This window comes from Euprymna scolopes, chromosome 4 (genome assembly GCF_053919585.1).
Source record: "Euprymna scolopes isolate OS-2025 chromosome 4, ASM5391958v1, whole genome shotgun sequence".
In the NCBI taxonomy this organism is placed as follows: Eukaryota; Metazoa; Mollusca; class Cephalopoda; order Sepiida; family Sepiolidae; genus Euprymna; species Euprymna scolopes.
In genome coordinates this window covers 70529558-70555875 of record NC_136485.1, presented here as the reverse complement: position 1 = coordinate 70555875, position 26318 = coordinate 70529558, and the positions used below count along the sequence as shown (strand labels likewise).

Sequence of the window (26318 nt, the reverse complement as noted above, 5' to 3'; positions counted from 1 at the left end):
CTCAAATCCAACAAGAACATTACCAAATTAAAAAAAGATGCGCATGAAGACGGTCTGAGGTTATATTAATCAATGTGTTGAAAATTTATCAACCAAGATGAGAATAGTAATTTGAATAATACTAATTAACCTCATATTAAAAATTCAAAGAAAACTTTATTCATGATTATGTATGGTACCCAGCCTTGCTGGGTCATAAAATGCACTTAAACATATTTTAATTCATGAAGATTCTGTATTTATTACAAAGTCAATCCTCTATTGAATATAATAATAATATAGTACTGATTTCAAAAGATTTTAAAGATACTGACTTGTATCTATTCCGTCAGCGAGAATCAAAACTAGAACATTTAGCACTCCAGCCATGTTCCCTACCAAATTAGCTATCAAAAGATAAATAAGAAAAATTTAATCTTGAACAATCTAAAGAAATGAATTGTATTTGGACATGTACAGAAATAGAAATATATCAGCAAGTTGAAACGAACAGTTTGCATTTTGACTTGCCGATATGTCTCTATGCATTATTCATTCATACAAAGATTTTACTCCTTGTAAACCATCCTTGGTGTATGATTGCTATTTTCTGTTCATTTCAGTGTTATGTGACTAGTAGTTTAATAGTTTATCGGTTAAATATTTACACACACGCATATATACTGTTTTATTTATATGATTAATAATAAGTTACAATATATTTAGCATTTTTCAGAAATTTATTCCTAAAGAAATTATTTCATTTTTTTTTTCGTTAAACAGATCTTAACTAGTATTAGATAGCTCACACATTTCATCTATATTTCAGTTCCTTTTAAAACCTGTAAAATCTAGAAATAAATTAAGTTTGAAAATATTTTTCTGCTTATTTTCATTTTATTTTATTTTGGCAGAGGCTTTTTCATTTTTGTTGCTTTTTATTTCGCTTGGTCTAATTTGCTTCTGGGGTTGTCTTGACTTTTTCTGACATTTTCAGAATACACAAGGGAGATAATCATGATCTTTTGTTTGTCTTATGTATCTTTATTTTTAATTCTTCATTTTTTTTTCATTTTGTTATGGAATATGCAACATAAAAAAACGAAAACATACAGAATTTATCAACTCAAAATTGCATTTTATTGCTTATTTATATTTTCTAACTTCTGATTAACACATTTTAAAATCAAATCAACATGCATGAAGAAAGACATTAGCCAGGATGTCATAACACTGCAGCATATTAACTATGTCAGATTATGTTAGCTTGGTTTAATAATTATTATCATTTTTATGTCCTGCAAACCCTCTTCACTGCATGTTGATTTTATTCTGAAACTAGACTACCCGTGACCCATTTGGTCAATATGTTATATTAGCTATGGAATGAAGCATGACACTTGTGACGTAAAAAAAAACAGTTTTTGTGACATAACAGAAACATTTCTATGAAAGTATATTAAAAATGAAAAAAAATATAGATTTCTATGAGTCGTTCTGTTTATAATTGTTTATTTTTGAAAAAAAAAAAAAAACTTACAGCCATTGAATTGAAGTGGTTTGCCATACTTATAGGTAAATCAGCACTATTTAAATTTTGATATATCGTTTAATTTAAATGCGAAAAAAAAAAAACAATTGGGACGCTCAAAATGTACACAATAAAACAATACGTTGTCAACAGGTCAAAGTTGATTTATTTGTAAGAAAATTGCGACAGTATACTTATAATACAGAATAGTTGCAAAACATCCTCACCCTTCCCATATTAAATAATAATTCCTAAATAATAACGTTAATATTTTAGTGCACAAGTCAAATTCTGCAAAAGTATCAATTTGTGTTTATTTGTTTATGCTGTTATGGGTTTATGTTTATGTATGCATGCGCAACCGGAAGTCGTAAACTGGATGTTAGGTTACAACACTCGTTACAAGGTCATTTGAGTTTTATAATTATATAGAAGATAATGTGTTCATCAAAAATGAGCAATTAGCCAGAAATAAAAGTGCGAGCAGCTTCTGATTAAACGAAATGACAATAGTCCATCTTTTCAACAGCATTCTAGATTTGTTATTAAATAAGAGTGAAGTTTGCTCATAATTTTTATTTATTTATTTATTTATTTTTTTTTACCCCAGCATCCAACTGAAACGTGAAGGGGCTATATAGAAGACCTTGCATTCTAAATGAGAAGTTGTGCAGTTTCTTCACATTACAGGGTGGAATGATTAAATTATTCCTCCAGAAAAGACGACATGATTCCATTTACGTTTGATGAAAACTGTTTTTCTTTTTTTTGTGGCAGACCATCTATTAGTTGGCCAGTTGTGTACAAATCCTGATAGGAGCCTTCTATCATGTCTAAAAGTGACACAATGTTCAAGCGAGATCGGACATGCGCTGCTGTACAACTCATGCTCTCTACTGACCAAAGTTATGACAACAGGACCATTGCCAGCACCCTCAAAATGCAAATCTGGGCCATTCAACGCTTGAGGGCACAGCTCAACAAAATTTCTGACCAAGGTTATGGTCTTTGGTGTGGTTTCAAGTGAGGGCCATATTATGCCACCTCACATCTTCGAAGTCGGCTTGAAAGTCAGCACCAAAGTGTACCTGGATGTGTTGAAATGTGTGGTGATCCCCTGGTGCAATCAGGTGGTCGCTAGCAAACCCTGTGTGTGGCAGCAGGACTCGGCGCCGGCTCACAAGTCCAAAGAGACCCAGGCTTGGCTTCAAAAGGAGTGCTAAGACTTTGTACTCTTCTCTTACTGGCCCCTCCCCTCTTTTCCCAACCTGAACTTGCTGGATTATTTTGTTTAGCCATATGTCGAGAACATCCCACAACACCTAAGCCAGCTTGATCGCTACTATCTACTGAGTATTCACTGCGCTCCCGCTTGTGTTTGGGGAAAAGGCATGTTTCCAGTTCCAGACCCGTATCGAGTCAGTGATTGAGGCTGAAGGCGGATACATTGAATAGATGTCAGCTCTACTGCATAATCAAGTTACCTGAAGTGATTTTTTCAATAAATGTTTTAAAGTAAAGCTGTAGTGATGTTTTCTTTAAGTCAACAAATTTATTGTTCCACCCTGTACGTTTAGATTTCTGCATGTTAGTACAGTTAGGGAAACCTGGAGCAAGGAGGAAATTCTGAAGCGTCGCTGTTTGAGTAAAGAAGCTAAAAAGTCGTCCAGCATTTGGGGGACCTCTACAGTGAATAGATGTGATGTAGATAATTGTTGGGTTGGTCGGATTTGTTTCTGTAGAGGAGAGCACCAGAGCAGCAAGTTCATCGGAACACATTCTATTGTAGTATTTGTTAAACACAGTGTTAAAAACGAATCTCTATAGTCAACTATTTCAGTTTTTCTTTGTCTTTTTTATTCTGAAATTTTTTAACAAAGAGGAAAGATTTATTTTCTGTATCACAGCAAACTATAATGGCTGTCTAAAATCCACAAGAACTGTTTTATTTATTTATTTTTTTTTTAAACACTCATAAACTTAAATAAGTCTCATAGATCCCCCCCCCCCCGAAGAATCTATTCGTATGACACTAACAAATTACATGTAAAGAAAGAATGAAAGCACAAGCTTGATTTCACAAACTGCTGCTTGATTTCACATTACTCTAATGCTGACAGCTTGTCAAATGACAAAAGCACCAGATTAAAGGCTATATTTTGGACCCTGTCTAAGAGGGAAGATTGGTGCTGAAGCCCAGATGTAGCAATAACACTCCTTACATAGGCAAATGGTGGCTCTGTAGAGATATAGAATACTGGCAGCTGTAAGAAGTTTTCTAGCCCGGTAGGCAGAGCCCACATTCTTTGCAACAAACTTTGCAGTATCTTCTATTTACTTGTTCCAATTCATGTTACTTGTGAATGTTAGTCTAAGGAGTTTGAATGGAGTATCAAATAGGGTGCTATTAGCCATGGTAATCAGTGGTTTGAAAAGTTTCTTATAATTGTTAAATGAAACAAGCTTTATCTTAGCATTAATTAATGATAATTAAGTTTGAAATATCAGTTGTTAGCATACCCAACGTTGCTTGATTTATTGTCCTCGCAAATATATTTACTGCCAGACGTTTGAGGGTTTGCACTGCCTCTGAGAAAATATTATCCCCAATTATTGGTGCAAAATATGAATAGAAGAATACTCATCCCAGGACAAGGGAATTAATCAATTCTCCAAACATAACAATTTTGCACCACTTTTATGTTCCTTTACGAAGTGCAAATTCAGCATATAATGATACTAAACCTCATGTCTAAATTCCTTATTCTAATTTTGATCAAAATCCGTAGCATGATTGTGATTCAAAAATGTTTAAAATGTATAGCTTAAAGGTAATTAATAAGAAATTGATATTCAATTCTTACTTAATTGATGTCCAATCACTATGGGTCAAATTAAATGCAAATCTAAAATTTGAATTTTCAAATTGTGGTTGTTCCCATACTAAGCCATCTAAAAAACGCTTTAAGTACATTTTGTCAAACTCTAGAATCTGTACAAAATTTTTAACAGAATCCTTTATTCCATTCTTGGGGGTATATTGTTCTCATTTCCTCGGCCATGACAAAGCAAATCTTATGTAATTTGTATTCTACTGAGAATTGAACCATCAAGCTCCAGTAGACTGTTACTTAGAACTGATATTAAACTAAGCATTTTATCCATTGTGCCATAGCTCCAAGTTACATCAGCTGAAACGGTGTGAGAATGAGAATAGTTGTCCAAATTATCCAAATTAAGTTAATATTTATGATCCACATTTAAGAAAAAAAACATTTTTTTAACTTTATTTCATTTTTTTCTTCGATTGCAGCCTGTCCCCATCTTCCTCATATGTTCATACAATGCTTATTTTATTCAGAACTAGCCTACCTGTGTCCTGGCATTGCCCAGAGATTCATTTATCATACAATGATTATTTTATTCACAACTAGCTTACCTTTGTCCTGGCGTGCTTGGGAATTCATTTATCATACAATGGTTATTTTATTCAGAATAAAAGCCGTTTTTATGACATGAAATGCAGACATTTTCTTTCAGATTTGTGACTTTTTTAGATGAAGATTGACAATTTATATATTCAGACTATTGTTATCTTGGATACTATTTTCACAATGTTTCGGCTGATATCACTTCCAACCTTTTTCAGTTGCATCTTGTCAAACTCCGGAATTTTTATGGAATTTCAACACAATCCTTTATTTGATCCACCATTTCGTTAGCTATGACTAGGTAGAAGTTTTTTTTTTTGTTTGTTTGTTTTTCTTACTTGTAGTGTCACCAGTTATCAAGGCCCAGAGGCTACTCTAGGACAAGGGTTAATTGTTAGGTATATGGTGAGACAACAAGATCAATCATGGTGGAACTTGGGTAGGGCTGGATTATCTAAATGGACGACTTAATAGGAATTTATTCACACTGGATTTGAAGACAACCATGTTATAGTAAACCAGGAAGCAGGCACATAGTATTTATTGTATTCTACAGACGGGAACTTCTATGAAAGAAATGAATCCTGCTCATGGAATTTTTGTTTGGTTTTGGTCACAGATCAAGAATGAGGAGAGTTGGTGGTAATTGTTGTAGCTAGACAAGTATTTGTTGCAAACTTTTATGAGGATGGACCATAGATTCGAGCTCAGTCAAGCACCTACCATAAAAGTACCGATAGAGCAGAGATAGACTCGGAATGTCTCTTCTATGAGAAAGAGGGAGGTCATCGTACACTTAATTTCAAAGACTATTCTGCATCCTGTTGAGGCAGGAAAGGGTGCTCTTAGGTTCTCAACAAGTAATTTTGTAATTGTATTCTTAGATCTATGGCTTAACAGATATAAATGTTAAGTAATAATCAGCTCTAAGTGATAGTCTTTTTGAAATTGAAGGTTCAAACTCCAAATCGAATGAAACTAAGAATACAATCATAAATTATTTAAAACTTCTATCCAGTCAAATTATTACCTCTACTCTCTATAAAACGATACCTTGTCTTTGTGTGTATTGATGGCTGATGAAACAAAAATTATCTCTACTCTCTATAAAACGTGTTTGTTCCCAATAGTTTCTGAAACGATTGGACTGATTTTTTCTTAATTTCACATAAAGGTACTTTGTGCCAGGGAGTGTTCTTAAATAGGTTTTGTATCGGAATGCCTCCAATAAGTATCAGAAACTGATAACCGAAAAAATCTGATTAAAGAAGGAATGGTCTAATTTTTATCAAAATAAACACCTTTATACAGCTTAATATCACAAGTTAATTTGAAAAGTTTTATCGCCACACAAGTAAAAAGGACCCAGCGTATAAAATCAACAGTAGGTTCTTTGATATGACGGAGGCGCATTCTACAATTGAACCAGAATACTTGACTTTGACATTTTAAACTATAATTGTAAGCTATTATATAAAAACAATTCATAAAATCAACAGTAAGTTCTCTACAGTGCAATCTAGATTACCATGTATTGTGGACCAAGTGACCATGGGAAGGCATGTGAAGCTTCCTCCCGGTGCACCACCGTGGGTTCCCAACTAGAGCAGGCAATCAATCGATTTGATTGAAAGATGGGGGATATCACAGATTTCAATGACAATAAAAGTATTGGAAATGTGTAACATTTATTGATCCTCATCCAATCCCGGGCATCGTTGGGTTTCCCTGCTAGTATAGATTAAAAATGGAATAAGTAAAGGGTTCTGTTTAAAAATTCCATACCGATTCCTAAGGTTGATAAGAATCACTTGAAGATGGTCAGAGATTACATCAGGTGAAACGTTTTGAGAATAACACCAAGATAAGAACAGTAGTTCGAATAATCCAAATAATACAAATTTTCTCTCTTACAAAATCTTGGGAAATTTCTTTTACATAGTTATACCAGTATATACAGATCAGTAACTCTCTTGAAGATTTTTTTTTTTTTTTTTAGGATTAATCTCTTTTTCTTTGTTTTTCCAGGTGTCAATCCGATGGTGCTGTGCTTCCGTGTAAAATTCTATCCGGCGGATCCCATGTCATTACATGAAGAAATAACCAGGTAAGATATCATTTTTGTTTTACTAATTTCCTTGCATTGCCCTTTGTAGCAATAGGGAAATCCAGCTTCCTTTTTACAAATGTCTACTGAATGTAGATGAAGACTCTTTCTTGGCTCCTTGCCTTCCCCCGCCTCCCTCAAAAATGAGATTCTATTTCATTTTTAGAAAATTATGTATGAACACCCTGAGAAACTTGTCACGGTCGGGGGGGGGGGAATAATTATTTTAGAAATTTAGATTGGGGATCAGTTTCACGTGAATTTAACATAAAATGATCACCCATTTTTTTTATTTATTTACTGATATCATTCTAAACAAAGCACATTGCAATTGAGATGTAATGGGCTACTGAGAAATGGACCAGATTTAGGGAAACGGAGCAAGGAAGGAATTTCAAAGGCCCTCAGTTTGAAGAAAGAAGCTATTAACATAGAAACCATTCTGGTATTTGGGGACATCATCAGTGAAGGAGTAAAATTTTGCTAATTGTAAAGTTAGTCAGGGGATATCTGTTGATGAATATAAAAATGATACTTTTTTTTTTGTTTAAATCATTCGGTATTATTTAAAACTTGCACTCTGTACTACTACTGCTCCTAAAAATAAAAATGAAATTCTGTTTTAGATGATTACATTTATATAATCTGAAAAAGATTGTAAAAATTAAAATAAAAAAATCAATATTTTAGACTTTTAAGTAAGGGATCATTTTCATGTATATAAATTTTACATAAAAATATTATGCACCTCCAAGCCACCAAGTAGTAATGAGCATCCATTTCTGGACCAGATAGTATTTATAAGAACTGGTTATCAAAAACATTATTGTGTCTAAAAGTGTATGATCATTTAACATTAACTTTATATGCATCTGAGAACCTTTACAGTGATTGGACGAGATTTCGCTGGTTGAAAGGTTGGTTGGGAGTATTTACATTGCTGGGAACAAGTACAGAAAGTTTTTCAGAGCATATTCGATTGTAGTACTTATAATACAAGCAAAGGGATGCGACGATGCGATAGGGGTTGGAGCTTGGTAGACAGTGTTAGATCAGAGGCCCTGTTTTGGACTCTGTCTTAAAGTGAGAGACTAGTGGGTGATGCTACAACCAAAATGTGAGAACAATACTCCATGCATGGGCAAATGGTGGCTTTGAAGTTTGTAGAAATATGATATTGGCAGGTGTGAGAAGTTTTCTAGCCTAGTAGAGGGATCCCACCTTCTTTTTTTTACTTGTTCCAATATATATTACCTGTGAATGTTGGTGTGAGGAGTTTAAATGTTCGGTAAGGTGTTATTAGTCATGGCCATCTGTGGTTGGAAAAGTTTCTTGTAAATGCTAAATTATGTAAATGCTAAATTATGTAAATGCTAAATTATGTAAATGCTATCTTAATAGCATTATGTGCAACCATCTTTTTATGGCTCCATTTTACTTCAAATTGGAGGTCATTTTCTAACTTTGTTAAAGGTTTCAGCGAAGGTAGATGGCACCGATACAGAATTTGAACGAGGCATGCTGAACTCTGTCTGCATCAGTAACTACTGCGCCATCGTTACTTCCCATATATCAATGGAAAAACTTCTTTCTTCCTCTGTTCAGTTAACATAACTTTTCCTTTGTTCAGACGTTTTCTGGTATCATGCAAGATCACAATTCACTTTTCACAGTTCAGTGGTCTTCAAATTCCACTGTGTTTGGTCTTGTCTAATCACTTGCTTTCAAGTTTTCCTTGGTCGGTCAACCTTTCTGTGATTTAGGATATCTATGCTTCTACAACAGTTTATCCAGGATGATGAACATTATTCATATGTGGGGAAAATAGGAACGGTCTACCTTTCAAACGCCCTCCTGTCTGTCTTTCCTGCGAGTTGGGATGAAAGGAGATCCAAGATGGCGCCAGTCTCAGACGATCATGCAAAGTGGAGTTACACACATGCAAATGATGTGTGCTTGGGCTCCATAAAGCAAGTTGCTTGGAGGAGTTGGGGAGAATTTTTTTTTTTTTTTTTTTTTTTTTGACACATTGCTTTGCGTTGTAGCGGTGCGTTGCTTTGTGGCAGACATTTTGAAACACATTGGCACGTTGAGGCATGCGTAAGAGAAAGAAAAAGAAAGAAATGTATCACTTGGGATACACCCCTTTCAACATCATGACCATACCAGTGTAATCTATTCATCTTTACAATAACCTTTACAAATCCTCTGACTTAATATTTTTTTTTTTTTTGTAATTTTTTTTTTCAACCCAAGTAAAACACAGTGTCACTTTGACATAAGGGACTATTATTTGGGACACAATTTGCACCGATACCATGTAGAGAGTTAATTAGCAAGATGTCTATTCACAGTACACTTGAACTTCTGCACAATAGTACAGTCTGGTAAGCAGGGACTCTGGAAGGAATTCCGAAGTCTGGCAGTTTGAGGGAAGAAACTATTTGAGTAGAAGGTTTTCTATCATCTAGGGATCTCTACGGCGTAGGGGTGGGATCTTGCTGCTTATTGGATTAGTCGGGGGTAATTACCTTGAGAGGGAACAAGTGCTTTGAGTTCGTCAGAGCACATTTCATTAAAATACTTGTAAAACAAGCACGGAAATGCAAGATTTCAACGATTGAAGTTTGGTTGCAATACAACTTACCCTTGATGTAGATAGGGGTAGCTTGCAATATTATCAGAGGCAACAACTTACAAAATTTCAAAGCTAACTTAACCTCATGGCCACTGGTTACATTATATTAAATTGACTTTACTTTTTTTTTTTTTTTTTAACTTTATTGTTTTTACTTAGTGTGTATGTGGGGGGGGTTACATTTGCTCCACCTCCACATTTACACATTCCCTTACTTGCTTTTTTTTTTTTATATTTCAGCCAAAACTGCCACTGTCCACAATTTTTTTTTTTTTTTGCCAGGCGGAGGGGAGGGGGGTCATGCTTCCACTGGGCAACGCCGGTTAATGGGTCCTGCTAGTATAATAATAAATATGGAATCCGCACTAATCAAAATATCATATTTAAGTGTATTTTCTGACCGGACAAAGCCAGGCGGTCTACTAATATATATATATATATATATATATATATATATATATTAATTGTTCAATAGAGAATAGTATTAATAAATATGAAATCTGCGTGAATAAAAATATATTTAGTCATATTTTATGACTGGTAAGGTCGCCCCCCCCCCAGTTAGTATTCAATGAATGGAAAGCTTACACTAATCTAAACTAACTCATCTTTCATCAGTTTTCTATAAATCATAAGCAACGTTTTGTTGATTCCAACGCCATATTGCATACACAATAAATAGAAAGATCATGACTTGTCATGAAGACTTGTATATTGAAAAAATCCTATATAGAAAAAGATCAAATGTTTGCCCTCGGGAAGGGATCCATTGATTTCTGTCAACTTTGACTGGAGTGAAGTGAAACAGAATAACAATGAAAGGTGTACAGTGTTAATATCAGGCCAAAATAACGCCGGATATTCTTTTAATGATAAAGAAATTGTTTTTTTGTTTTTTGTTTCTTTTTTCTAAGAATAAAATCTTGCTTGGGTTGTTATTTAAAGCAATGTATACAACAAACAGCGACTGTTTAAGATAACATCGTGGGAATTTTTAAACAGTGAGTTCAGCAACAGTCTGACAGATACTCCGCCTTCAAGCGGCACCCGTTTATTTCATGTCTCTATTCTGAATTGTCCACCCATGATAAATAAAACGAAACAAAAAAATCTAAAAACAAAATGTTGCATCAGTAAACTGCTCTTTCAGCAGAATTCTTGAAATCTGAAATAAGAGATTCTTTGATAGTTTTTGCCTCTAGATAAATAAGTCTTCAACAAAAACGAAAATGTGTTTGCAAGATACGCCTACAAACATACGTGTGGGTTTTGTTTATTGTAGATAATGGAAATTAAATCTAAAATTATTTAAAAAAGAAGCATTATCTGTTCAAGAAGCCCTTGTATTTCAACTGATGCTGTCTTTTAATTAATCTAACATTTAAATTCAGTTAGTTTTAGAAGTTGGACTCAAATAGTGTATAAACTACCAAATCAAACTATTTTTCTGACTAACCGATTTCCATTTGTTATTATTGTACCATGTTCTTGGCAATATAATGATGTAGAGCTGCTATTGTCTATTAATTAATCTCACATCTAAAGTCAGTTAAAACTGTAGGCTTTTGGAACTTACTTCCTGCTGACAGTTATTTATAGGTTTGGTATTTTCAAGGTCAGTAGGTATCTCCTATCTTTCATTCTTAACTCCTTACATTAAGTGGCTCTCTAACTTGTCTGGAGCGAATTTCATTTTATATTTTTTTTTTTTTTTTTGTTGTAAAAGTTGCACTCAAATTGCCTTTGAGCTGACAAATCAAACTGTTTTTATTATTATTTCCATATTATTGACTTTATATTAATGTACTTTACTGCAGTTAATTTAAAGATGACTCAGCACGGCACACAACTACTGATAACACTGGCCAACATATTTTTTTAGACCCAAAGTTTCTAAGCTGATTTAGAATAAGTTTTGAGGGTGCTGATTCTGAAAATCATTTTTTTTTTTTTCATCAGGTCAAGTTGTTGAGATATTTGCTATTTTATAACTTTTTTTTTTTTTACCTTAAAAGTAGGTGTTCTGCCTCCCTGTTTTGAACCCATTATCTCCCTTTAAGTTTCTCTTAACTAAAAAGTTACTTTCTTCCTAATTTCCTCTTCTGGTTAATCATTACTTCCTTTTTGCAACCGCTGGCAACACAGCACGTCTCTTCTTTATCCACTCTCATCCTCGGCATTGACAGTATGTTTTTGTCATTTCTTCTTCTGGACTATGTGTTTGTTTACTTTGTCGTGCTATGTGACATTTCATTATGAACTTATTCAGTCTTTCGATTTCTTTAACCCATTCATTTGCCTACCCTTTTTTGTTATTGTTTTTACTTTCTCATACCCGTCATTTTTTCTTTTTCAGTTTTTACTTTTTCTCTTTAAAATACCTGTGGATTATGTACTAGTCTTCAGAATTGTTATTTTTTAGAATAGTTTATCTGACTGTGAAGCATAGGTGCGTGTCACGACAGTACATTAGGTGTGTTTTTATATACATTCTAGTTTCATAATTACAATTGTAGGTTGTTATTATGATGTATATTAATTGATTATGATATCATAAACCATAAAGTAAAAATCAAATTTGCTATACAATAGGGTATGTAGGTGGTAAAAAGTGGACACTGAGTAGTAAATAGGCCTATCGATTGTAGCATGTTTTTGTTGATTTCTGGGTTAAAGTAAGGTTTATTCTCTTAAAGTTAGGAATTCATTTAGAAATCAGACAGGAAATAATTAAGCTGCATTATTTTACTTTTGTTGCAGATTTTTTGAAGCAAAAATCAAGCATGGCTACATCATCTCCTAGGCAATGTTGTTTAAACAATCCAAATGCGTTTTTGCAGGGAAAATATGTTGCAATCCAACAGAAAACGGATCAGTGAATTTGTAAAGTTTGCTCATCTTGCTTACTTCAAAATAATGCTGGGTGATGAAGATAAGGCATGGGCAGCCCATATTGTATGCAAGCAATGTGTTTAGCATCTTCAACAGTGGACACAAAAAAGGATAGAAAATCACTCTGCTTTGGTATTCCAATGGTCTGGTGTGAACCCAAAAACCATTTTGATGACTGCTATTTCTGTGCCGTCAAAACAAAGGGAATCAACAGGAAGAACAAAAGTTTGTTGGTTTATCGAAAATTAGGCCAATTCTACACTGCAATAAAATTCCTGTTCCAGTGTTTAAAGGCTTGAATTGGAATTGCCTGGTTCTGAAGAAGACCAAGCTTTAGTTTTCCTTCTTCACTACCACAGCTTTTTTCTCAGGGAGAACTTAATGATCTGACTGGAGATATCAACCTTTCCAAAGAATCTTCTGAAGTTTTAGCTTCAAGACTCAAAGAAAAAATCTACTTCAGCCTGGAACTCTAATAACCTTCTCTAGAAAATTCCATATTGAATTCTTGTCATATTTCACTCAGGAATATGACATAGCATATTGCAATAATGTTGCTGGCCTGCTGTGACAACTTGGTGTCAAACAGTATTATTCTCAAGATTGGCGCCTTTTTATAGACAGTTCCAAAAGAAGTTTAAAATGTGTTCTTCTTCACAATGGCCACGTATATGGATCAGTTCCTCTAGTTCATTCAATGAACCTCAAAGAAAAATATGAAATTTGTTCTGAAAAAGATTACATACAAACCGCGCCAATGGATCATATGTGTTGATTTGAAAATGGTTGGGTTCTTCTCAGGCTACAAGATGACTACACAAAATTTCCTTGCTTCTTGTGTTTGTGGGAATGCAGAGCAAGAACAGAGCACTGGATAAAAACATATTGGTCTCTGCCTAGTGAACTGATTCCTGGCTCTCTCAATGTTTTGGCTTCTTTGGTGAAGCATTCCAAAAAGTGTGTTTTTTTTTCTCTTCACATAAAGCTTGGTATCATGAAACAGTTTGTAATAACTCTTGAGGACGATGGTGACGGTTTCAAATATATTTGCATGAAATTTGCAGACCTAACCATAGAGAAATTAAAAGCTGCAATCTTTTTTATGGACCCCCCCCCCCACCACCACCACCACCACCACCTAGATTCGAAATTTAATGAATGATGCAAATTTCTGTAATTTTATGAATCCTGCAAAATTGAGTGCCTGGACAGCATTTACGAATGCAGTAAAATTCTTCTTGGGAAAAATAAAGGCACCAAACTACAAGGAACTTGTTGAAACATTACTCATAAGTCTCTATCAACTGGTTGCAAATGTGAGCATCCAATTAACTTTTCTGCACAGCCATCTTGCCCATTTTCCAGAAAATCTAGGTGATGTTAGCGACTAGCAAGGGAAGCGCTTCCATCAAGATATCTGCGACATAGAAGTTTACTATCAAGGTAGTTGGGATGCTTGCAGACTACTGTTGGTCTATCAAGCACGATGATGCCGGAGCCTCACATTTTAGAAAATCAGTAAAATGTCAGTTTATGGATAATGCTTAGCATTTTTTTACCACTTCAAGCTTTAATTGTGAATATTTTCATGTGATTTCATGAATATGTATCTTAAATTTCCATAAAAATGTTGTTTTGTCGCTCTGCCTATTTTTATTGTAGCTATTGGTTTCCTACAGGAAGGGTTATAACGTAGCAGAAAAACTAGACATGATAGGAAAAAGTGATAGCATTTTTGGAATCAACACCATCAAATTAAGTAAAAACAGTTTAAACATCTTAGGCACCTTGACAATTATTTTTTTATTTTTTTTTTTTTTTGGCCAGTGTAATATTAAACTCCAAAATCAACTGAACATATACAGAAAGGAATAGTCTCAGATCAGATACTGTGCGGGGGTGGTTAACAAAAGCATCAGAAAAATCACTAAAAAGAATAAGAGCTAGAAGAATACTAGAGGTCTCTATTTAAGTCTGAGGGATCATTCAATCAAGAGGATTGTGTTCAAGTATCCCATTCTTTAAAGGAATTGATTTGATTTTCTACAAGTTGCGGTCTACTTCTAAATTTCAAATGAAACGGCAAATTGATTTCTTCTTTCTTTTCCTTTATTTATGGTCACATTTAAAGGATACATGAATTTGTATCGAAATTATGAAAGATGTTCATGTTTGTTTGCCTGATTGAATAAGTGAGAAAAGTTTTGTTTCGTGATTACAACAATTATTAATGAGATTTTTTATTATTTTAAATTAATATTTCAAGTATAGAACTTTGCATAGTGATAACAAGCCAGTAAAGCTAGCTGGTTGTTAATAAATATATATTTTTTTTAGTTTAAGAAAATCGAATAATGTTTGTTTGTTTTTTTTATTCAATGATTTTAATTGATTTTTTTTATGGGTGGGGAGCATAAGACTTCCATTATAAAAAGAACTTATTCATAGAATAAGACTTACGTTTTTTTTTCTATGAATTAAATAATTTTAATCATTTCTTTTTTTAGGAGGGGAGTGGGTCCCAAGACTTTCATTGTAAAAAAAAAAAAAAAAAAAAAAAAAAGAAGTTTTTTTTTTCTTTGAATAAGTTGTTGTGAGATCAAGATTCTTTATTTGGTAATTAGTGTCAACCATGCAAATATACATCAGTTCAAGCTTCACAGAAACTGTCAACGACATCAGACATGTACATTTTTCTCTCCACGAAGGGCTGACACTTTGGATTAATACCACCAACAAAACAAAAAAATCAATAAGTTTTCTTCTATGAATAAATTGCTTTTACAACGAAAGTCTCCGAACAAAAATAGTTATAATGATTTAATAAAAAATTATGTAACCTTGTTCGGTTTTTTGAATTTTCAAATTAAACTTGCATCATAATGTTTTCAAAGACTTGACCAAGTTTCGTTATTCATTTCTGTTTTGTTTCAAAAAATGAAAAAAAAATAATTTGACTAATTTTTTTTAAACGAGAATGTTTCCATTTTTAATTTATATTAAATGTTTAACCTAGATTTAAAAAAAAAAAAAAAATCTAGGAAAAGAATGCAAAATCATTTACTGAATCCAACACAATGTGTCATACGATCTGATTTGTATTAAATGAAGCCAGACGAAACTTTAAGAGAGGAGGATCTTAAAATAACAATCATGACTCAATAAAATGTAGTCATGTCATTCCTATTATTGGATTATGGTGTGTGTTGAAATCTTAACCAAGATAATGAAGTGATCGGAAGATCCTAATGAAGACAACAAAGGATAAGCACATTTCTGGACAGTTGTAAAAAACGGTCAAGAAGACTTGCATATTGTCTGTCAGAGTCATGCATATGGGTGGGTTCGTGAACAATTTGTGTTAGGTCATAGGCAGTCGAGACCTCCTCTTATCACCCATCTTGTTTGAGTGGACTAACTATTCCATGTTGTGAACATTGAAGTATCTGAAGTCTCCATTTTAGCCGAAGGATGGGTAGACAGAATGTGGTGAATTTTCTCAGAGATACTCTCAATGATAGTAACTCTGCTGTTATGGGGGCGATAGAGGGCAAATACAAATGCCGTGTTGTGAGCAAGTGCTACTCTGAAGCATATATAAGGCAAATTAGGATCTTCTCTGGAGATTTCCATACTACGTGAAAAGCAATCTCTAATAACATTTTCCATATCCATGATAATTTGGGGGGTCAGATTTTGATGCAAAGTTTGAGTATCCTTTAATCATGAACTCATCTAGGGAAGCAGTCAGTCCAATGCCAGTTTTGCACAGGGACAATAGGTCAGGTTTAGTCTCTTGTAATTGGATTTCAACCTCTGGAAGGTTGAAACTAGTGATGAGACTATCCGAATATTTTTCCCAATTCCGATACAATTACCGATTCCGATTTTTTATAAATCTCTAATTATTTAACTATAAGATTGTTATTTCCCCCGATTTTCGTAAAAGCACATGCAGATATTTTCTTAAACGTCAAAATACACTTGTGGCGAGCGATCTATCGATTTTAGCTTTACTGGTATTTTAAAGTCAAGAAATATTATTTCATCATTATTAGCAGCAATGGAGGATTTTGGTTTAAACAAAATCAAATAAAAAAGACAAAAGAATCGTTTTGGCATCGGAAAATGGGCATCAATTTTTCTGATACCGATTTTTCCGATTCCAATTAATCGTCCCAATACTAGTTGGAACGTAGACTGTTGATGTTAGAGAAGGAAACCTGTTAGTGGAGCTCAACAGTTGGAGTTCTGGGTTTAATCTTGTTTCTTGAGATTTATGCTTTTGTTTTGTGCAGCAATCGACTTGATATTCTAGGCTGGAGGATAGAAATGAGCATACGCATATTTTACTCTCTCAATGCATGCTGGGAATTTATTTTATGTACAACAACAAAAATGTGTCTGGTTCTGAATTTTTTTTAGATGAGAATCAATTATTTGTATTATTTAGATTCTTGTTACTATTCATTACTCTCGTTTTTATCGATATAACCTCCAGCCCTTTTCTGGTATTTCTTGTCAAACTTGGGAATCTTTATGTCAAACTTACGCAAGAACCCGTAGCGCAGTGGATGAAGTTTTTGTCAAAGCTCAGTTGTAAAAGTTACACACCTGGAGATTTAATATTTAATCCTCAGTGCGCGTGACCCAAAAATACTACTGCGAATTACTTAGGATTTCAACCTGATCGTGGTAGACAGAACGAGGACATGCTGCCCCTATTCTGGTTGGTTTTATTCAAAATTCCGTGATGATTCCTGAGTTTGACAGAAAGATTTCCAGAGTTCGACAAGATATACGTGGAGAAGGTCAGAGGTTACATCGACCAAAACAGTGCACAAATAATATGGAGTCTGGTTTCTATAACGTCTTCTGTTCTTGCCTTTCTGTAGACTAAAGATTACTCATCAATGGTTCTGTAATGTATCATTTTAGCTTTAATCCTAGGATACTTGCCATTTTTCTTTGATTATCATGTTCATAGAACGTTTAAAATCTTAATATTGGAAAGTATTATGTTCACCCATTCGTGTGTTGCTTTGTCTGTTTTTTTTTTAAATTTTGCATGAATGCCGATATGACTCTGTATACAACATAATTTCATTTTACTCTGTTGCGTGTTATAGAGATGATCTGGTTTAAGATTTTCGAGATTAAAAAGTTATCCATATTTTTTGAAAGCACTAATAGAAAAAAATTATGTGTTTATCAGGTCTACTGTCATCTTCTTTTTATGTTTTGTGAAAAGATAATCTTTAACTATTGGTTAGAGGCTACAACATGATCGTTTACAAGTCTAATGTCAATAAATATCTATCAGATTGTCTTGCGAATTAATCATAGTTCTCAATCCTTTCAAAGTACTGTTCTATCATCGAATAGAAAATATCACTTATCAGATAAGATAATGCAATAGTCAGAAAATGGAATAAATAAGATAACGCAATAGTCAGAAAATGGAATAAATAAGATAACGCAATAGTCAGAAAATGGAATAAATAAGATAACGCAATAGTCAGTAAATGGAATAAATAAGATAACGCAATAGTCAGAAAATGGAATAAATAAGATAGCGCAATAGTCAGAAAATGGAATAAATAAGATAGTGCAATAGTCAGAAAATGGAATAAATAAGATAGCGCAATAGTCAGAAAATGAAATAAATAAGACAACGCAATAGTAGAAAATGGAATAAATAAGATAACGCAATAGTCAAAAAATGGAATAAATAAGATAACGCAATAGTCAGAAAATGGAATAAATAAGATAACGCAATAGTCAGAAAATGGAATGAATAAGATAGTGCAATAGTCAGAACATGGAATAAATAAGATAGTGCAATAGTCAGAACATGGAATAAATAAGATAGTGCAATAGTCAGAACATGGAATAAATAAGATAGTGCAATAGTCAGAAAATGGAATAAATAAGATAACGCAATAGTCAGATAATAGAATAAGATAGTGCAATAGTAAGAACATGGAATAAATAAGATAGTGCAATAGTAAAAAAATGGAATAAATAAGATAACGCAATAGTCAGAAAATAGAATAAGATAGCGCAATAGTAAAAAAATGGAATAAATAACGCAATAGTCATAAAATAGAATAAGATAGCGCAATAGTAAAAAAATGGAATAAATAAGATAAAGCAATAGTCAAAAAATGGAAGAAATAAGATAACGCAATAGTCAGAAAATGGAATAAGATAGCGCAATAGTAAAAAAATGGAATAAATATTATAACGCAATAGTCAGAAAATGGAATAAGATAGCGCAATAGTCAAAAAATGGAATAAATAAGAAAGCGCAATAGTCAGAAAATGGAATACATCAGATAGCGCAATAGTAAAAAAATGGAATAAATAAGATAGCGCAATAGTCAAGAAACGGAGTAAATAAGATAACGCAATAGTCAGAAAATGGAATACATAAGATAACGTAATAGTCAGAAAATGGAATAAATAAGATAACGCAATAGTCAAAAAATGGAATAAATAACATAACGCAATAGTCAAAAAATGGAATAAGATAACGCAATAGTAAGAAAATTGAATAAATAAGATAACGCAATAGTCAAAAAATGGAATAAATAAGATAACGCAATAGTAAGAAAATTGAATAAATAAGATAACGCAATAGTCAGAAAATGGAATAAATAAGATAACGCAATAGTCAAAAAATGGAATAAGATAGCGCAATAGTCAAAAAATGGAATGAATAAGATAACGCAATAGTCAGAAAATGGAATAAATAAGTCAACGCAATAGTCAGAAAATGGAATAAATAAGACAATGCAATAGTCAGAAAATGGAATAAATAAGATAACGCAATAGTCCGAAAATGGAATAAATGAGATAACGCAATAAAATCTTAATATTGGAAAGTATTATGTTCACCCATTTGTGTGTTGCTTTGTCTGTTTTTTTTTTTAATTTTGCATGAATGCCGATATGACTCTGTATACAACATAATTTCATTTTACTCTGTTGCGTGTTATAGAGATGATCTGGTTTAAGATTTTCGAGATTAAAAAGTTATCCATATTTTTTGAAAGCACTAATAGAAAAAAATTATGTGTTTATCAGGTCTACTGTCATCTTCTTTTTATGTTTTGTGAAAAGATAATCTTTAACTATTGGTTAGAGGCTACAACATGATCGTTTACAAGTCTAATGTCAATAAATATCTATCAGATTGTCTTGCGAATTAATCATAGTTCTCAATCCTTTCAAAGTACTGTTCTATCATCGAATAGAAAATATCACTTATCAGATAAGATAATGCAATAGTCAGAAAATGGAATAAATAAGATAACGCAATAGTCAGAAAATGGAATAAATAAGATAACGCAATAGTCAGAAAATGGAATAAATAAGATAACGCAATAGTCAGAAAATGGAATAAATAAGATAACGCAATAGTCAGAAAATGGAATAAATAAGATAACGCAATAGTCAGAAAATGGAATAAATAAGATAACGCAATAGTCAGAAAATGGAATAAATAAGATAGCGCAATAGTCAGAAAATGGAATAAATAAGATAGTGCAATAGTCAGAAAATGGAATAAATAAGATAGCGCAATAGTCAGAAAATGAAATAAATAAGACAACGCAATAGTAGAAAATGGAATAAATAAGATAACGCAATAGTCAAAAAATGGAATAAATAAGATAACGCAATAGTCAAAAAATGGAATAAATAAGATAACGCAATAGTCAGAAAATGGAATAAATAAGATAACGCAATAGTCAGAAAATGGAATGAATAAGATAGTGCAATAGTCAGAACATGGAATAAATAAGATAGTGCAATAGTCAGAACATGGAATAAATAAGATAGTGCAATAGTCAGAACATGGAATAAATAAGATAGTGCAATAGTCAGAACATGGAATAAATAAGATAGTGCAATAGTCAGAACATGGAATAAATAAGATAGTGCAATAGTCAGAACATGGAATAAATAAGATAGTGCAATAGTCAGAACATGGAATAAATAAGATAGTGCAATAGTCAGAAAATGGAATAAATAAGATAACGCAATAGTCAGATAATAGAATAAGATAGTGCAATAGTAAGAACATGGAATAAATAAGATAGTGCAATAGTAAAAAAATGGAATAAATAAGATAACGCAATAGTCAGAAAATAGAATAAGATAGCGCAATAGTAAAAAAATGGAATAAATAACGCAATAGTAATAAAATAGAATAAGATAGCGCAATAGTAAAAAAATGGAATAAATAAGATAAAGCAATAGTCAAAAAATGGAAGAAATAAGATAACGCAATAGTCAGAAAATGGAATAAGATAGCGCAATAGTAAAAAAATGGAATAAATATTATAACGCAATAGTCAGAAAATGGAATAAGATAGCGCAATAGTCAAAAAATGGAATAAATAAGAAAGCGCAATAGTCAGAAAATGGAATACATCAGATAGCGCAATAGTAAAAAAATGGAATAAATAAGATAGCGCAATAGTCAAGAAACGGAGTAAATAAGATAACGCAATAGTCAGAAAATGGAATACATAAGATAACGTAATAGTCAGAAAATGGAATAAATAAGATAACGCAATAGTCAAAAAATGGAATAAATAAGATAACGCAATAGTCAAAAAATGGAATAAGATAACGCAATAGTAAGAAAATTGAATAAATAAGATAACGCAATAGTCAAAAAATGGAATAAATAAGATAACGCAATAGTAAGAAAATTGAATAAATAAGATAACGCAATAGTCAGAAAATGGAATAAATAAGATAACGCAATAGTCAAAAAATGGAATAAGATAGCGCAATAGCCAAAAAATGGAATAAATAAGATAACGCAATAGTCAGAAAATGGAATAAATAAGTCAACGCAATAGTCAGAAAATGGAATAAATAAGACAATGCAATAGTCAGAAAATGGAATCAATAAGATAACGCAATAGTCCGAAAATGGAATAAATGAGATAACGCAATAGTCAGAAAATAGAATAAGATAGCGCAATGGTAAAAAAATGGAATAAATAAGATAACGCAATAGTCAGAAAATGGAATAAGATAGCGCAATAGTCAAAAAATGGAATAAATAAGATAACGCAATAGTCAGAAAATGGAATAAATAAGATAACACAATAGTCAGAAAATAGAATAAATAAGATAACGCAATAGTCAAAAAATAGAATAAATAAGATAACGCAATAGTCAGAAAATGGAATAAATAAGATAACGCAATAGTCCGAAAATGGAATAAATAAGATAACGCAATATTCAAAAAATGGAATAAATAAGATAACGCAATAGTCAAAAAGTGGAATAAATAAGATAACGCAATAGTCAAAAAATGGATAACGCAATAGTAAAAGAATGGATAACCCAATAGTCAGAAAATGGAAAAAATAAGATAACGCAATAGTCAGAAAATGGAATAAATAAGATAACGCAATAGTCAAAAAACGGAATAAATAAGATAACGCAATAGTCAGAAAATGGAATAAATAAGATAACGCAATATTCAGAAAATGGAATAAATAAGATAACGCAATATTCAGAAAATGGAATAAATAAGATAACGCAATAGTCAAAAAATGGAATAAAATAGCGCAATAGTCAAAAAATGGAATAAGATAGCGCAATAGTACAAAAAATGGAATAAATAAGATAACGCAATAGTCAGAAAATGGAATAAATAAGATAACGCAATAGTCAAAAAATGGAATAAATAAGATAACGCAATAGTCAGAAAAGGGAATAAGATAGCGCAATAGTCAAAAAATGGAATAAGATAACGCAATAGTCAGAAAATGTAATAAGATAGCGCAATAGTAAAAAAATGTCATGAATAAGATAACGCAATAGTCAGAAAATGGAATAAGATAGCGCAATAGTCAGAAAATGGAATAAATAAGATAACGCAATAGTCAAAAAATGGAATAAGATAGCGCAATAGTCAAAAAATGGAATAAGATAGCGCAATAGTTCCAAAAATGGAATAAATAAGATAACGCAATAGTCAGAAAATGGAATAAATAAGACAACACAATAGTCAAAAAATGGAATAAATAAGATAACGCAATAGTCAGAAAATGGAATAAATAAGATAACGCAATAGTCAAAAAAATGGAATAAATAAGATAACGCAATAGTCAAAAAATGGAATAAATAAGATAACGCAATATTCAAAAAATGGAATAAATAAGATAACGCAATAGTCAGAAAATGGAATAAATAAGATAACTCAATAGTCAAAAAATGGAATAAATAAGATAACGCAATAGTCAAAAAATGAAATAAATAAGATAACGCAATAGTCAGAAAATGGAATAAATAAGATAACGCAATAGTCAAAAAATGGATAACGCAATAGTCAAAGAATGGATAATCCAATAGTCAGAAAATGGAATAAATAAGATAACGCAATAGTCAGAAAATGGAATAAGATAACGCAATATTCAGAAAATGGAATAAATAAGATAATGCAATATTCAGAAAATGGAATAAATAAGATAACGCAATAGTCAAAAAATGGAATAAATAAGATAACGCAATATTCAGAAAATGGAATAAATAAGATAACGCAATGGTCAAAAAATGGAATAAATAAGATAACGCAATAGTCAGAAAATGGAATAAATAAGATAACGCAATAGTCAGAAAATGGAATAAATAAGATAACGCAATAGTCAGAAATGGAATAAATAAGATAACGCAATAGTCAGGAAATGGAATAAATAAGATAACGTAATAGTCAGAAAATGGAATAAATAAGATAACGCAATAGTCAAAAAATGGAATAAATAAGATAACGCAATAGTCAAAAAACGGAATAAATAAGATAACGCAGTAGTCAGAAAATGGAATAAATAAGATAACGCAATATTCAGAAAATGGAATAAATAAGATAATGCAATATTCAGAAAATGGAATAAATAAGATAACGCAATAGTCAAAAAATGGAATAAACAAGATAACGCAATAGTCAAAAAATGGAATAAATAAGATAACGCAATATTCAGAAAATGGAATAAATAAAATAACGCAATAGTCAAAAAATGGAATAAATTAGATAACGCAATAGTCAAAAAATGGAATAAATTAGATAACGCAATAGTCAGAAAATGGAATAAATAAGATAACGCAATAGTCAGAAAATTAATAAATAAGATAACGCAATAGTCAAAAAATGGAATAAATAAGATAACGCAATAGTCAGAAAATGGAATAAATAAGATAACGCAATAGTCAGAAAATGAAATAAATAAGATAACGCAATAGTCAGAAAATGGAATAAATAAGATAACGCAATAGTCAGAAAATGGAATAAATAAGATAACGCAATAGTCAGAAAATGGAATAAATAAGATAACGCGATAGTCAGAAAATGGAATAAGATAGCGCAATAGTCATAAAATGGAATAAAATAGCGCAATAGTAAAAAAATGGAATAAGATAGCGCAATAGTACAAAAAATGGAATAAATAAGATAACACAATAGTCAGAAAATGGAATAAATAAGATAACGCAATATTCAAAAAATGGAATAAATAAGATAACGCAATAGTCAGAAAATGGAATAAATAAGATAACGCAATAGTCAAAAAATGAAATAAATAAGATAACGCAATAGTCAAAAAATGAAATAAATAAGATAACGCAATAGTCAGAAAATGGAATTAATAAGATAACGCAGTAGTCAAAAAATGGATAACGCAATAGTCAAAGAATGGATAACCCAATAGTCAGAAAATGGAATAAATAAGATAACGCAATAGTCAGAAAATGGAATAAATAAGATAACGCAATAGTCAGAAAATGGAATAAATAAGAAAACGCAATAGTAAAAAAACGGAATAAATAAGATAACGCAATAGTCAGAAAATGGAATAAGATAACGCAATAGTCAGAAAATGGAATAAATAAGATAACGCAATATTCAGAAAATGGAATAAATAAGATAACGCAATAGTCAAAAAATGGAATAAATAAGATAACGCAATATTCAGAAAATGGAATAAATAAGATAACGCAAAGGTCAAAAAATGGAATAAATAAGATAACGCAATAGTCAGAAAATGGAATAAATAAGATAAGGCAATAGTCAGAAAATGGAATAAATAAGATAACGCAATAGTCAGAAAATGGAATAAATAAGATAACGCGATAGTCAGACAATTGCATAAGATAGCGCAATAGTCATAAAATGGAATATATAAGATAACGCAATAGTCAAAAAATGGAATAAAATAGCGCAATTGTCAAAAAATTGAATAAGATAGCGCAATAGTACAAAAAATGGAATAAATGAGAGAACGCAATAGTCAGAAAATGGAATAAATAAGATAATGCAATAGTCAAAAAATGGAATAAATAAGATAACGCAATAGTCAGAAAATGTAATAAGATAGCGCAATAGTAAAAAATGGAATAAATAAGATAACGCAATAGTCAGAAAATGTAATAAGATAGCGCAATAGTAAAAAAATGTAATAAATAAGATAACGCCATAGTCAGAAAATGTAATAAGATAGCGCAATAGTAAAAAAATGGAATAACTAAGATAACGCAATAGTCAGAAAATGTAATAAGATAGAACAATAGTAAAAAATGTAATAAATAAGATAACGCGATAGTCAGAAAATTGAATAAGATAGCGCAATAGTCATAAAATGGAATATATAAGATAACGCAATAGTCAAAAAATGGAATAAAATAGCGCAATAGTCAAAAAATGGAATAAGATAGCGCAATAGTACAAAAAATAGAATAAATAAGATAACGCAATAGTCAGAAAATGGAATAAATAAGACAACACACTAGTAAAAAAATGGAATAAATAAGATAACGCAATAGTCAGAAAATGGAATAAATAAGATAACGCAATAGTCAAAAAATGGAATAAATAAGATAACGCAATAGTCAAAAAATGGAATAAATAAGATAACGCAATAGTCAAAAAACGGAATAAATAAGATAACGCAATAGTCAGAAAATGGAATAAATAAGATAACGCAATAGTCAAAAAATGGATAAGGCAATAGTAAAAGAATGGATAACCCAATAGTCAGAAAATGGAATAAATAAGATAACGCAATAGTCAGAAAATGGAATAAATAAGATAACGCAATAGTCAAAAAATGGAATAAATAAGATAACGCAATAGTCAAAAAACGGAATAAATAAGATAACGCAATAGTCAGAAAATGGAATAAATAAGATAACGCAATAGTCAGAAAATGGAATAAATAAGATAACGCAATATTCAGAAAATGGCATAAATAAGATAACGCAATAGTCAAAAAATGGAATAAATAAGATAACGCAATACTGAAGAAATGGAATAAATAAGATAACGCAATAGTCAAAAAATGGAATAAATAAGATAACGCAATAGTCAGAAAATGGAATAAATAAGATAAAGCAATAGTCAAAAAATGGAATAAATAATATAACGCAATAGTCAAAAAATGGAATAAATAATATTACGCAATAGTCAAAAAATGGAATAAATAAGATAACGCAATAGTCAGAAAATGGAATAAGATAGCGCAATAGTCAGAAAATGGAATAAATAAGATAACGCAATAGTCAAAAAATGGAATAAGATAGCGCAATAATCAAAAAATTGAATAAGATTGCGCAATAGTATAAGAAAAGGAATAAATAAGATAATGCAATAGTCAGAAAATGGAATAAATAAGACCACGCAATAGTCAAAAAATGGAATAAATAAGATAACACAATAGGCAG

At 31.6% G+C, this 26318-nt stretch overlaps 1 protein-coding gene across 11 annotated transcripts in view; it reads left to right on the top strand.

Moving 5' to 3' along the window:
- The window catches only part of LOC145268331 (FERM domain-containing protein 5-like), a 441205-nt gene that overhangs the window by 279428 nt on the left and 135459 nt on the right, over positions 1 to 26318 (top strand). For all 11 annotated transcript variants that reach the window (XM_080123914.1, XM_080123905.1, XM_080123887.1 and 8 more), the window contains one exon: positions 6970 to 7048. In XM_080123914.1, coding sequence (XP_079980040.1) covers positions 6970 to 7048 — 79 coding nt within the window. The remainder of the gene's footprint in view (positions 1 to 6969; positions 7049 to 26318) is intronic.